At 46.6% G+C, this 15355-nt stretch overlaps 1 protein-coding gene across 2 annotated transcripts in view; it reads right to left on the reverse strand.

Moving 5' to 3' along the window:
- BAZ1B (bromodomain adjacent to zinc finger domain 1B) overlaps positions 1–15355 on the reverse strand; it is an 82515-nt gene that overhangs the window by 30377 nt on the left and 36783 nt on the right. For both annotated transcript variants that reach the window (XM_048823663.2, XM_048823662.2), the window contains 2 exons: positions 9679–9817; positions 8696–8841 (listed from right to left, as the gene is read on the reverse strand). In XM_048823663.2, coding sequence (XP_048679620.2) covers positions 8696–8841; positions 9679–9817 — 285 coding nt within the window. The remainder of the gene's footprint in view (positions 1–8695; positions 8842–9678; positions 9818–15355) is intronic.

Below are 15355 nucleotides of genomic sequence, written 5' to 3' on the forward strand. Positions count from 1 at the left end.
ATCTTTGTCTGTTTTCAAGTTTGACATAAAATGTAGGTTTCAAAGAAAAAACACCCCTCCCCCCCACAGCCTGGCTGCTGCCAGCTACAGAGAGAAGGGCTTCCCCAGAACTTGGGGTGCAGTGTGCTCCAGCACCCCATGGGGTTCCCTTAGCCCTGCCTCTACCGCACCCACAGAGGTAGGGATAAGGGAACCCAGGAGGCTGTGGGGAAGTTTTGGGGCTGGCTCCCACTCACTGCCCTTAGAGTGCACGCTGTCCGGGCTCCTATGCACATGCAGCCCCAGGAAGGACGGGGTCACAAGAGAATGGAGCAAAGACCAAACAGCTGCCCTGTAGGGAGGGGGAGTGACCAGAGTGTTGGGGATCATCCCTCCCCTGGCTGTGCTGAGCTCTGCTGCTCCCCCTTCCTGCAGGGCAGCCGCTTCCTCCCCGCTCTGCTCTCTGGCCTCCCCTGAACACCCTGTGGCTGTGTGTGCAGGGGTGTCTGGGCAACATGCTCCAAAATCTGGCTGTGCTCTTATGACCAGAAAGCAGCTCTTTGCAAAAAGCTTCTTCTGATAGGTCTCCATTGAAAACCCTGCAGGCTCCCTGGTAGTGTGCTTGCAGACCAGTGTTCAGCAGACAATGGGTTAATGCTCATCTGAGCTGCTACAGTTTGCAAAGGGAGGTGTGGTTTCCACTGCAATAGGCTGCTCCACAGATTGTTCAGACAGAGAGGACTCAGGAAGTCACCCCAAAGAACTCTGGAATACATGTAGAAGACTTCTGAGACCCGAGACAAGCTGAGGCCATGTGCACACAGGAAAGCAATAGGGCTTGGATCTTATGTCCCAGTTTATCACTGGCTTGTACCCTCCAGCCCTGCAGTGTCCTGGGACCCTAGGTTTGAGCCCTAGGTTAACACACTTGGTGAAGGGATGCAAGGAGAAGATTAGGCTTACGCTGCTATGTAGACATACCTGAAGGTACATCTACACTGTAATAAAAAATCTGCAGCACTGAGTCTGAGTCCAGGTCAATTAACTTGGGTTTGCAGGGCATGGGCTGCAGGGCTAAAAATTGCCATGCAGACTTCCAGGCTCAGGTTGGAACCCGGGCTCTGAAACCCACCCATCTCGCAGGCTTTCAGCCAGAGCATGTACAACATGTGTTTTAGCCCCACACCTCAAGCCCCAAGAGCCCAAGTCAGCTGACCCTGGTCAGCCATAGCCATGCCGCAGGTCTTTTACTGCAGTGTAGATATACCATAGGGCTATTCTGTTATAAGAAAATCCACTTCAATGCATGGATTGCATGTCACTTGTTAGACAAAGAGTGTTAGGTGGTAGAGAGCAATGTCAGACACAAATTCTCTACAGCAGACTTCAGGTGTTACATGTAATCTTTAAGAAGAGCAAACCATCCAATTAATTGAGGACCTCTTTGAAGACATAACACATGCATTCTAGTAGTTTCCCAGGGAAATGAATTAGTGAACATTTAAGGGAGGGAAGAGTCCATGGAATAGCTATCCTCATTTGTGGAGGACTAGAGGAAACTGACAGAATTGTTCTGCACAACTGCCCCTCCAGCCAAGCACTGCTGTTAGAGGAATAAGCCACTTCCACAGCAAACCCAGCATCTACCAACCCATAAACAAGGAAGTGCTGAATGACTGAAATTCAGTGAAGTTGGCAGAGGATACTTGATTCCCAGTGAAATGGAAGCACCTTCATTTCAGTGTTGCCCTCCCATCTCCTTTTACACCATCACTGGTGTAGATGATACCATCTCTGATTAGCCTGAAGGCAAATGGCAGCACTCTCTCCACCTTCACGTCAGGGAACCAGACCCCCTGAAGTAGCCACCTCTGTACAGTGGCTGCCACTACGCAATGGCCAGTCCAACTGTGGCTATTTTAAGGAGTCCCAAATACTTACCTTCAAGCTATCGAAAGGAGCCGAGAGGGGTACAGGCCAGGGGTGGCAAAGCAAAGCCACATGCAGCTCTTTTACAGCATGAGTGCAGCTTGCAGAGGTCTCCCCTGCAACAGGCTTGGTGGCGGGGGGGGGAGCTCTGGGCTTCTGCCTTGTAGAAGGGTGGTCGATCTTGAACTTCTGCCCATCGGGAGGGGGTTCTTGGGGATTCAGTCCTGTGTGGGACACCTGCCAGGGCTCGCGGTTTCAGCCCCACTCTTGCTGAAGCCCTGAGCCCCAGCAGGCACGCCCTACCAGGCTGAAGCCCTGAGCCCCGGCAGGCGTGCCTGGCTCTCGAGCTTCTGAAGATTACCACACGCGCCTCGGAGGGTCAGTAAGTTTGGCCACCCTCGGTACAGGCAATTGTGTAGGGAGACCTGAAGCAGTAGCCCCAGGTTCTCTTCGGTTAGGGCAATTGCAGGAAAGGCTCTATGACTACAGGGCCCAAAACACTTGTTTTTGGTTTCATTTAGAATCTTGGCAGTTGCAGACCACTTCTATCTTGTTTCTTTTCTGTTAGAGTGCTTTTATGTAGCAGGTTACTTACCACACAGTCTATGTGGTTCTGAGAGATATGTTGTAGTCAGCATGGATCTCACTGTATGTGCACATGCACCGCATATGCCCTGTGCTGCCTCATACTCCTGTACGAGGCAAGGGTGACTGTGGCCCTTTTTCAGTTCCCTTGCAATTCAAAGCCCATGCTCCTGCGGACTCTGAAAAGAGTGGCTGGAGGTCAGGTTGTGGGATCCACACTAACTTTTTTTGAAATGTTGTATTGTAGGATAACCAATCATTCTTTGATAATACATTAATGAGAATCCCACTGTAGGTGACTGGCAAGAAGAACAATGGTGGGAATGAGGCATGCCTACAGCATTAGAAAAACGAAGATTGCAGTACTGCCCTGTCAACCGTGGCATCAGACCAACCAGCAATGTCAAGAATGAAATGTGTAACAAGTCAGTGGGTTATGTACTTCAGCTGCTATTTTTGCAAATCTCAGAGACTGGTATGTCTCTAAAGCAGACTGAAGTACTCCATGAGAGCACAGGCAGCATTTGTTGACATTTGGAGGGAAGAGGTTCACTGATTACAAGTGGAGATAATCTAAGTGGATCATGCAGAGTTTCTGTGAGGAGATGATTGGACCTTTCAATGTGTCATTAAAGCCACAAAGACAAAGAAAGCATAAAAGGTTTGGTCCTGCTAAAGTAATATAGAGCAAGGCTCTGAAAACCACCCGAAGTATATAGCTTCTTCTCTCTGCATGTTGCATGGGGCTCTGGGAAGAAGACTGGTAGATTAATCAATTGATTTAGATTAAACACTTGATACTACCTTAAGGATGAGCTTAAGATGCAGTCTTAAAACCACCTTGTTCCTGTGAAAGGATTTTACGGAGGACCAGCCATTAGGGCATGGAACTCATTGACCCACGCTGAAGTGATGGCAACAAGTAGTCCACCTTAATGGGAAGATGATGTATCTAACAGTCTGGTAATGACTCAAACAGAGGCTCCATAAGTTTCAGGAGAACAATGTTGAAATGTCACATAGGAGTAGAGTTTCTGACAGGTGGGTAAGTACGCAGGAAGCCTGTGAGGAGTCTCGGTACGGTCTGATGTACGAAGAGCAAGTCTGACCATACCGGAGTCTACATGCAGTGTTGCTGTAGCTGTGTCAGTCCCAGGATATTAGAGACACAGGGTGGGTGAGGTATTGTGGTATGACACATCATTACTGCTGCAAGGTGGACTTGGAGAGAATTAAATGCCAATCGACTGTTTCAAGTGCAGCATATCATGGAGGATCTTTGGTACTGGAGCCTCAACGGGGTCTAGATTATATTGGATTTCCAAATGGAAACAATTGTCCATATGGGCAAAGTATGTCTTCCTAGTAGATGGCTTCCTGCTCTGTAGGAGGATTTCTTGAACCTGTTGAGAAGTCTGTCATGCTAAGCCAGCCAACAACTAAACAGTCAGGTGCACTCAGACCTGCAGTCCTTGGAATATCTGACAGTGGAGCTGGGATCTCACATCCAGGCAGACAGAGACAGAGAGGAGGCAGAATGGAAGTGTGAATGAGGTCTGATGCCAAAATAGCCTCTACCAATAAAGAGCTATTTATGATCAGCATGGTCTTGTCCCACCAGATGATAGCCTGAGGACCAGGGTAATTGGCGGAAAAGCTATATAGGAGGCCTGGACTCCACTGGAGCAGGAAGGCATCTGGTGAACAGCCCAGGCTCATGCATTCTCTGGAACAGAAGTTTGGGCACTTGGTGCTGTCCTGTCTGGCAAATGGGTCTATTTTGAGAGCCCTCAACTGGTGAAATATTGGCTTTATGATGGACATCTGCAGTGTCCACTCAAGTGCCTGCATGCCTGTGTAAGAAGCCAGCAACAACTGGGCTTCTAGAATGTGCAGCTTCAAATCGTACTGGGACCAGGTTCCTTGCATCTAAGGATAGTTCAGATGGGCACCCAATCTGTCTCTGAAGCATCTGCTATGAGTCATCGTAGGGAAGGGGGTCAAGAAAGAAACCTTTCAAAATGTTCTCCAGGTCCAGCCACCAAATTCTTGTAGGACCTTGGGAGGGACTATGACTCTTGATCAAGTGATGCTTTGATGCCTAGCAGCCCCAGACCTGGCCTCTGAAGTGTGTCCTCAGGGCATCCATTACTGACTTTCCATATGCTGATGATGACTGTGCCATCCTCATGCACACCAAAGGTCAGACTTTGGAGACAGTCAAGCACTTTTGCTACCTTGGTAGCCAACTTTCTCAAAACACAAAAAATCAACAGTGAGATCCAGTGTGCAAGTGTTTCCCGTTGGGAAATTGCTCCAAAGTGTTTTCATGGACCGTGACCTACCGCAGGACACTAAGATCCAGGTCTATAAGACAATGGTTATTCCTATACTCCTTTATGGATGCCTTATTGACCGCACCCCAAGAGTCTGGAGAGGTACCACCAACAATGCCTCTGGAAGATCCTTTGTGTCCAGTGTAAAGATTGCTGCACTAACACCAGCATCCTCAGTGAAGCCAATGGTGGGGTGGGGGAAAAGCTCAGTGGTTTGAGCATTGGCCTGCTAAAACCAGGGTTGTCAGTTCAATCCTTGAGGGGGCCATTTAAGGGTCTGGGGCAAAAATTGGGGATTGGTCCTGCTTTGAGCAAGGGGTTGGACTAGATAACCTCTTGAGGTTCCTTCCAACTCTGACATTCTATGATTCAATGTCACCAGCATTGAAGCAATGATCCTAAAGCACCAACTCCGCTGGGCTGGACATTGTGTACAGATGCCAAACTCTTGCCTCCCAAAACAAGTCCTCTACTCTCAGCTCACCCATGGTCAGAGATCCTGTGGTGGTCAGAGGAAACGCTACAAAGACATAATGAAAGCATCTCTCAAGAAAACTGATGGGGACATCACAAGCTGGGAGCAGCAAGCCACCAACTGACCCCAATTGGGCTACATCCTCCATCGGGCAGTGGCCCACTTTGAGAAGCACCTTGCTCTCAAAAGCTGAAAAGAGAGAAGGAAGGAAAAAGAACTTTCTCCCAGCAGGCAGCGGGCCTGCCAGGAAATGTCTGTACCTACTGCGGGCAGATCTGTGGTTCCAGGATTGGACTCCTGAGTCATCTCAGGACCCATACATAAATCCGTGGTAGAGATCATCCTCGAATGGAGGGATCATTGCCGATGATGACACTGCAATTAAACACCCGTAGCTGGCCCATGTCAGCTGATTCAGGCTTTCAGGGCTCTGGATGCAGGGCTACAAAAAACTGCAGTGGAGGTGTTCAGGCTTAGGCTGGAGCCTGGGCTGTGAGACTCCGAGGGAGAAGGTCCCATAGTCCAGCTCCAGCCCAAGCCTGAATACATACACCACAGTTTCACAGCCCTGCAGTCTGAGTCAGCTGACACGGGCCAGCTACGGGTGTTTAACTGCACTGTAGACAGACACCTGACAAGTAAGCTCTCCCTGAGGGAGAGTTCATAGGCACTCTGATCAATCATCATCTGCATGGCTGTTACAGGCTATTTCTTGTAGTTCACAAGGAGTTCTAATTGGGAGAGCAGGGAAAATATGTATTCCAGAGCTGTTAACATCTCCTGCTGCAACCTATCCCTGATCAGCCAATCATCTCAGTATAGGCAGACATGGATTCCCTTGCTCCCTAAGAGTTCTGCCACCTCCACCAGGGATTTTGTGAACACTGTTGTGGAGAGTCCAAAAGGCAATACCCTGGATTGGTAACGATTGGGTTCCACTCGGAATCTTGGGTACTTCCCATGGCCCAGATAGAGAGCAGTATAGAAGTATGCAGATGCATCACGCAAGTAGAGAGCCATGAACCAGCCGTGAGCATAAACATATGGAATGACAGAGGCAAGAGTTGTCATCCTGAAATGGCATATGTATTCGTTGAGTCTTCTCAGGTCTGGACAGAACAAAGACCCCTTTTCTTCTTCAGGATAAGGAAATACTGGGAGCAGAAGCCCCTTCCCCTGAAATCTGGTGGCAGCTCCTCAGCCTCCTAGACGATGCAGCAAGACCACTTCTGCCTCTAGCACCAATTTGTACAATGTTATGGCAGATCACCCGTGGTGGAATAGGGTGAGATGGCTTCTGAAAGCCATGCTCTCTGAAATAGATCTGGTGAGGCTCCTGACAATCCTGTCAAATTTGCTGACATGACAGAGGAGCAAGATACATTGCCAAGGAAGGAGGAGTCGGGCGATTCCTGTCATACTTTAGCTTTTTATTGGCATGGCACTCAGGCTGCTTGGAATGACAGCAAGGTGTTTGTTGTCTTGACTGGGACTGAGGATGGTACAGCATGAGGCTGGGGTGACAGTCCCAGGGAGCCTTTGAGTCTTCGAAAGAGCCTGAAGAGCTGGCTGTCTGCTCCCTAAATTCCATGCTTTCAAAGGGCTAGTCCCCAATCATACCCTGTACCTCTCAAAGGATGCCCAATACTTGGAGTCAGGATGTTCTGTGCATTGTCACTGCCATGGCCATAGATCTGACCATAGTGTTGGAAGTGTCAATTGCCACCAACTGGCCTACCTTTTTTACTTCCCTGGGTGCCTTCCTGTTGTCACACAGGAGTTTCAAGAGAAAGGGCATCACTATCACAGCTCAAAAAGTAAATTTGCCTCTTGCAGTTGCAGAAAAGCAGAGTAGTAAGTAGATAGAGCCTTTTTGGGGTCCGTGTGTTATGGGGCATTCCGTTTTGCTATAGATTTTTCCTCTACCTTTGAGACAGATAAGGAGCCCTGGTTAGGGCGGGCAAAGAAGTATTCAAACCCTGTCTGAGGGATTGGGTACTGCTTCTCTACCCATTTTACAGTGGGTGTTATTGTGGCAGGCACCTGCCACAGGGCCTTAGCCTGGTCATTAATCAGGAGGGCGACTGGCTGGACTGAGAGTTGTCAAAATATCAGCTTATATTTTTTCAATATGATCAGCGTCTGTCTCTCCAGGATCTAAGTAATTCTCATAGGAGCTCTTGGAATTACTTCAAGTAATCAGAAAAGGAGTGCTTGTGGCACCTTAGACAAACAAATTTGAGCATAAGCTTTCATGAGCTGCAGGTCACAGATGCATACATCCGATGAAGTGAGCTGTAGCTCACAAAAGCTTATGCTCAAATAAATTGGTTTGTCTAAGGTGCCACAAGTACTCCTTTTCTTTTTGCGGATACAGGCTAACACGGCTGCTACTCTGAAACTTGAAGTAATCAGGTTCTAGTATCGGTGTTGAGGATATCACTTCACCAGGTGATGAAGATGAGATGTCTTTTGGTGAGAAGACACTGAGCTCTTCCTAGTGTCTCTGCTTGTATGTTCACAGCAGTCCCTCTCATAGCTGCACTTTGGTACCAAAGATGCTGATAGTGTCTGTGGTGCTGGTTGAGTCTGTGGCGCTGGTTGAGTCTACTTTGGTGAGGAGGCCAGTCTTTTTTCTGTGCCATTTTCTCTGTACTGGTCTTTGGGGTCCCTTGTCTGCTACTAAGAACCTGGAGCTCTTCTCAGAATCCAAAGAGATCTTCATAAATTGCTCCAGAAAATGAAGCTTCAACCACGCTTCTCACGACTTACGTGTTCTTGTGGCAAATTAAAGGCACACCAAACATCTGCTCAGTATTTGGGACTCTTGCTCCCTCACTCCCCCACATCTGTTTTTCAACAGATTCAGTGCACTCTAGGATAGGCAAGGCTTGAAGCATGAAGGTTTTGAATCCAGCATGCTCAGAAGCCCTGGGCAGGGGAGTGTCTGACCATGACTATTCAGTCAAGATTAGTCACTATCATTCTCAGCATCTGTCGTCAGTGGATCAGAAAAGTGATGAAGGTTTTATGAAGAGTTTGAGAAAATTTAACCAAAGCCAAGAATTAGTGGGTTGGACACATGCCAGGTTCCATCTGACTGCCACAAGAGTTAAGAGGGAACTGAAGACAGATCATGGCTCCCCCTTAGATGGGAGAATAAGGAGCACGAGGTACAAGCACAACCCTTGACAATTCTATTCAAAAGACTCCAATCTCACACACGAGACTCATGCACATCTACAGTGGGATCCACACTGACACTCTTGAAGAACAGCACCTAGGCTGATCTGTTACATGGTCATCCATTTGCCGATCCATCCCCAACCCCAGCTAGTAACAAAGAGTTAGTGACAAAAGAGGATACGCAAGAGAAGTTGGCTGATCTTACCCATTGGGTAGTAATCATCATCATCATCATCATCTACCACTTCCTCCTTCTTCTGGCGGTGACGGATGAATCTGTAGTCTATACTGTCATGTACCCAGCCCTTCTCAATGAACAAGCCAGGAACCTCATCTGAAAACAGCCAGTACCTGTAAAGAGCATAGACTTCACTGCAGGAACCACAGGAGGACAAGAGTTGCATGGAAAAAATACATATACATACACACGAGAAGAGAGAACACAAGTATGCAGGCATTTAAAATATGTGCATGCATCTATATCTTCAGCAGAAGTGCAGCATGAGCAAGAAGAAGAAACTATCCTACAGTTCTTTCGAAGTCTACCATACACCAAGTCTGAATGAGAGAAGGGTAATAATGGTAACTACTATAGCCAGCAGTTTGATAATGTTAGCCAACTGTTTCTCAACTACTGGGTCAGCCCACAAAGCTAATCAGGAGACGAAGCAACTGAAATTGTATTACAATCTAAAGCAAAGAAAACTCTTGCTCCCTCACTCCCCCGCATACTCTTACTTTTCAAGGTGAAGCACTTCCTGTCAGCATCTCAAAAACCCAAATCAATTACATAGGGTTATCACTGACATTTTTTACTCTTAGTTTATTGTAAGCGTGGGGCAAGATATCGTCAGAAAAGTTTTTGATTTAGAATAAAGGGTACCAGCCTGAGTAGACTGAAAAGTACTAGATTAGACAGAGTCATGCATCCCTCCTGCAGAGATGTAGGTCCCCCAGACTACAGCAGTCTGGAGATGGTCTCATCTCTATTTTAGCTTTACAGTAGGCCGCCCCTGAAGTTCTCGATGCACAGTAATGCACTGCATACTGGTACAAAAGATCTCAAATACATGAAATATTCATTTGTAACATTCTATTCCAACAGAAAGGAGGTGATCACCTAACAGGACCGTTAGCAGTACAAGCGACACAGATAGCACAGGGAAGCTTTACGGTTAGCTCTTCTACCTGTTATGGTTACGGTCAGTTCCTATTGGCGTTCTGCGCATCACCAGCTTAGCTTTGGCAATCCCATCTTGGAAAGCCTTTTCAGCAGCAGCTTTATGCTTCCGGATTCTCTCCTCCTCTGCTTCTTTCTCCAGTTTTACTGCAGGGATTACCAGACACATTAAAAGAAAACTACTGTAACCAGATTCACCACATATTGCAATAGGCTATTTTCTATTTTGCTGATTAGTCAGGTGAAGAAAGAAGATTAATTTACTGGTAACTTCTGTTAATGCATTTCCAAAGTAAATTAAACTAATGCACACAAAGGCACTCAGTGTGCAATGGGAGTGTCCACATGGGGAGTTATTGCAGAGTAGCTTGTGAACATTAACTAGTATGCACCAGTTACTACGGACTCCCTCCACCGCCCCCCCATGTGAAAAAACCCTAGAGTTTCTCCCAATTCAGACCACACAACTGCCCAAGGGTCCAGCATCTGAAGAATCCCAAACCTCAAGCTCAAACGCTGCTAATTTCAGTTTGAGAGATTCCCACAAGAATGCAGAACAAAGCCAAAGCAGGAGGATGAGCTGGCCCAAGGCAAAGAGAAGGACTTTAATATTACTGGTATTTTATTTTCTGTTCTCCTGTTCCTCAGCATGGCCTTATGCATCTTCTTCACTTTGACTAGTTGCTTCAACTCAGGTCCTCACCTTAAAGGACCATTTCTAAAGCCTGCCTACCAAATGGACAATTGTAGACTGGAAGCCACGCCCCACTTAGCCACATAGGTTTCCAAGCGCAGCTGTTCTGCTCTGACTACAGGAGGGACAAGCACATGCTCTAGTAACTCAGATTCCCACATATTTTGCCATGTCAGCAGAAGAATTCAAAAACAGCAAGCCTAGGTTACCTGCCAGGACAAAAATCTTGGCATCCTAGTAGCTCCCACATCCCCTGGGATGTCCACAAACAGAATGAAATAGTGAAAGGTGGCAGGATTCCTGCAGATGAATGGTATGTCTACACTGCAACTGGAAGGGCAATTACAGCTCAGGCAGACATACCTATGTTATCTTTAATCTAGCTAGTACAGCCAAAAAGAGCAGTGAAGATACAGCCTACACTGAAGCCTGTGTTGCCGCACAAGCCCACCCAGAACCAAGAGCACACACTCATATTGCTAGCCCATGCCAGGGTCCATGCTGCTGTGTCTTCACAGCTTTTTAAGAAATACTAGCTACACTAAGGCTAGCATGGGTATGCTTACCCTAGCGGCAATCACAGCTCCCACTGCAGTGTAAACATACCCAAGAGCTTTACTTCGACATTTCATCTCATGATCAGGATAAATAACCAACTTCTGCCAAGAAGGCAAAGAACTGAGATCAGAGGGCTTTAAGCTTTTTTGAGGGGCTCAGGGTACTTTACAGATGTCTCCTGCATCTTTACCTGCCTCTGAAGAACAGGCCCACCTCACTATGTAAAAGATGCATTGAGAAGAAGTGAACAAAAATTAATCTGTCTAAAGTCAGGCTGAAATCCAGACCCCAAAGACAAAGTTTATTATAATCCTTGACCAAAAATCTAATTAAGTAGATTCAGAACTTAAATACTAGAGCTCAAATCCTTGAGAAAATGGAACCAACAAAATACTGAAGCCAACCTGGGGAATTCTGATCACAATGGGAGATAGGCAACAAGACAATGTGGGGCAACAACCCTCCTCCAAAACATACAGGAGACACCTTCCCCATATATTGCTAACAGCTAGAAGTGCTCCTCGCATCACTATGTTGGCTACAGTCCTCGTTCCCCATGCCTTCTTTTGAAGCCTAGGACTGAAGCCTCATTCTCTGTATACTTACCACTTGTATAGCTGCCAGAACTTCACAACAGCCTTTTTACAGGCAGTGGAGAGTAGGACTTAAAAGATCAACAACCTACATTTGGGCTGCAGACAGGTATACAGAATAGCCAACAGCTAGCTGAGGACTACAAGAACAGTGCATGCTCAGAGCACCTTCTTACAGGGACAGTTCTCAAGAAGGCCTTTTAAAGAGAGTGATTAAAACCCTACTAAGCAATTTGTTGGTTCTGGTTTCTACTGCATACCAGCAAGTTTCCAGTTTCAAATGTGGGAGCCTTCACTGGGGAGGCTTGCACCTGGGCTAGAAAGGTTGTCAGCTTTGACACTTGCTAATTTCTTAACAGCATATCCTCTTCCCCACTACATCCCATTTACCATCATACCGTCCAGAGCCCACTAGTTACTTGAACAAGCTTTACTTCAAGCTTTGTACTGAGTCAGCATATAGTTCTAAAGCACTACTTTTGGCTCCTAACTGCTGATCTGATACCAGATTCGGAGCACTGATTTGGTTTGACCCCTACCATGATTTGAAAACTCCATTCACCATTGACAAGCGAGAAGTTTGTCATGGCTAGTTTGTCAGAACCCACACCACCAATTTCTACTGAATTTAAGCTCTCAAAAAATTACACTTCCAGCCCTTAAGATTCCAAAGAAAACCTCCAAATGGCACCTGAACATACAATGAATGCAATTTGTTCCTGAGCTTGCAGACAGCTCCAGTGCCTCTGTCCCTGCTCAGAGCTTTCCCAACCAACACAGTGCAACTGACCATTCTGATCATAGAATCATAGAATATCAGAGTTGGAAGGGACCTCAGGAGGTCATCTAGTCCAACCCCCTGCTCAAAGCAGGACCAGTCCCCAGTGTTTGCCCCAGATCCCTAAATGGCCCCCTCAAGGATTGAACTCACAACCCTGGGTTTAGCAGGCCAATGCTCAAACCACTGAGCTATCCCTCCCCCCCAATCAGTTTCATTGCTGCTACCCAGAACCACATGGGCCTTAGTGACACCAAAATGAGTCATCAATTTAATCTTTTGCTGTTTGGGAAAGCTGAGAAAGGCATATTTTGAAGGAAGAATCTCTCATTGCTGCTGCCAGAATGCTCTGTGGGGTAAAGGGGAGAAACAGATTTGGTGGGGAGATGAAGCTCTCTCCCTTCTAGTAGTCAGATGAAGACAGGAAAGGCAGCAAAGTTTATGAGGTGCCTATCAGTCACATGTTAATAAAAAGATGGAGCCCATACAGGGGTGCTGTCCCCAAGAATCCCAGCAGCTCTGGTGGGTGCTGGACTTCTCACTAAAGTATTGCTCAGGAAGCTAATTGGTGGGCATCCAACTCATTCTCCATATCAAGGTATGACTGGTAGGTTCTGCCTTCTGGCCTGTACATGCCTGGGAAGTTTGAGTCCTGTCACTTCTTATGTCTGACTGATTAGAAAGGACAGGGAATGTCCTATATGATGGGAAGAGCAGTTTCTGCACTTTGAGGTCTCGAAGATTTCTGTCACTTTCCTCAAAGCATAGAAACTCATTTTTAAAGAAGTCAGATCAGATTGCAAGGATTCTGTCCTGTTGGTAACTCCCTCCAATCACAACACAGCAATGCAAGTTGTATAATAGTACTTAATTTCCCTATTCTCTGAAAAATGTTACCTCCAATGCCTAGTTGGGCCATTTAAATTAGAATGCAAACAGAAAAGTCATTTGTAGGTAACATCTATGGCATCCTTCACGATACCTCAGCACTTTACAAATTATAAAAAGAGTAAAGCTTAACACAGTTATGAGGTAGGGAATATATTATTCCCATTTTAATGATTGAGAAACAAAGACTACTACTTGTGGCAGAGCTAAGAACAGAACTTGGATCTCTTGACTTCCATTCATGTGCCACATTCCTCCTCCTTTTAAGTTGAGTTTTTTCATCTGAAGTGCATGATTATCCAAGATATCTTTTCATGCTCAAATAACTCACACACTGCTCAGTTTAGTAACTGGATTTTCAGATTAAGAGCTAATAATGAACACGAAATTTTACATAGGGGGCGAAAATGTTCCTACTCAAAAACAGATGGATATACCAAGCAACAGAAACACTTGTTCTTACCAAAAACAGTCACACTGGAAAACAACTTTCACTTTAAATGCAACATCCACAAAACAAACAGGTTTTCTTTCCTGTTTGAAGCCACATAGCATAAAGATGGCTCCTGGTTGACAGCTTCCTCACAAAGTAGGTTTTGAACCAGTCAGCAAGGAATGGGAGCCTCATGCCCTCTCCTCTAATTATAGATGTTGACACTAAAACTGACAACCATGGCAAAAACTGGGGTGACAGAAGCCACCACCCTGTTTTTTGTTTTACAGATTTTTAGTGATAAGTCAGCAGCAACAGGACTGACAAAAAGCTGGATGCAGAGTAGAGCACTTCACAAAGGTGAGAGGCTGCAAGGCAAGTAGACAGCAAGGACAGTGAAGTTGTCAAAGATGATGCAGAAGGAGGCTACTTCTGAGGAAAGTTGAGTTCAGTTACCGAGCGACAGTTTCAGAGAGTGGTGAGACAACCAAAAGATGACATCAAAGTGGTTGTTGAAGAATGGGGAGCGGAGCAGCAGGCTTAGCATTAGCAGAGGTAGCAGCAGAAGCCATAGGACCAGAAGGGGTCTCCTATGGGGACAGCATAGAATCTCAAGGGATGGCAACAGATCTGGACAGGGCCTTAACAGGCTGTATGATTTGCTGCTGAATCTCAGCTTAATTTAAAACAAACTCTCCATAGGTTTCTAGCCTTTATGGTGGTGAAGGAAATTTCCACCCGAGACACAGTGCTGCATTTCCCTAGCTACATCTCTATTAAACAATTACACATTTGTGACTGAACGAGAGAAAGTTGCAAAAGTGCCAAGTTTCCACATTGACAATCCTATTTTGGGTGCTCTCCCTGCACCGATCCTACAATGCTCTGCACAGCTTAGGGTTGCCAACTTTGTAATATTTAAAAAACAGACACACCAGGAAGAGCGCGGGAACCTCCCACACCCCACTGCTCACTGCTTTCCCCTCTCCCCGATCAGACTTGCCTATGGAACCAGGGCTGGGAGCTGCAGCCACCTGTCAGAAATAGGAGGCGACCGCAGCTAAGTAGTGGCTGGCACAGGTGAGGACCTGGCATCTCCCCCGCCTGCAGAAATCAGATTTTGATCTGACCAAACCCTAGTGGGCCACCCTAGCACAGCTCCCTGGAGCAGAAACATAGTGTCTAATCATCATAATCAAAAAGGCTGACAAAGGAGGTGCTGTCATCATCATGAATAGGTCGGAAGATTAACAAGAGGCTGCTCAGCAGCTCTCCAACACCACTTTCTACAAGCCATTACCCTCTTGAGGGTTACCAAAAGAAACTACAGCATTTGCTCAAGAAACTCCCTGAAAAAGCACAAGAACAAATCCACACAGACACACCCCTGGAACCCCGACCTGGGGTATTCTATCTACTACCCAAGATCCATAAACCTGGAAATCCTGGGCGCCCCATCATCTCAGGCATTGGCACCCTGCCAGCAGGACTGTCTGGTTATGTAGACTCCCTCCTCAGGCCCTACGCTACCAGCACTCCCAGCTATCTTCGAGACACCACTGACTTCCTGAGGAAACTATAATCCATCGGTGATCTTCCTGAAAACACCATCCTGGCCACTATGGATGTAGAAGCCCTCTACACCAACATTCCACACAAAGATGGACTACAAGCCGTCAGGAACACTATCCCCGATAATGTCACGGCAAACCTGGTGGCTGAACTTTGTGACTTTGTCCTC

The sequence above is a fragment of the Caretta caretta genome, chromosome 17 (assembly GCF_965140235.1).
Source record: "Caretta caretta isolate rCarCar2 chromosome 17, rCarCar1.hap1, whole genome shotgun sequence".
Classification (NCBI taxonomy): domain Eukaryota; kingdom Metazoa; phylum Chordata; order Testudines; family Cheloniidae; genus Caretta; species Caretta caretta.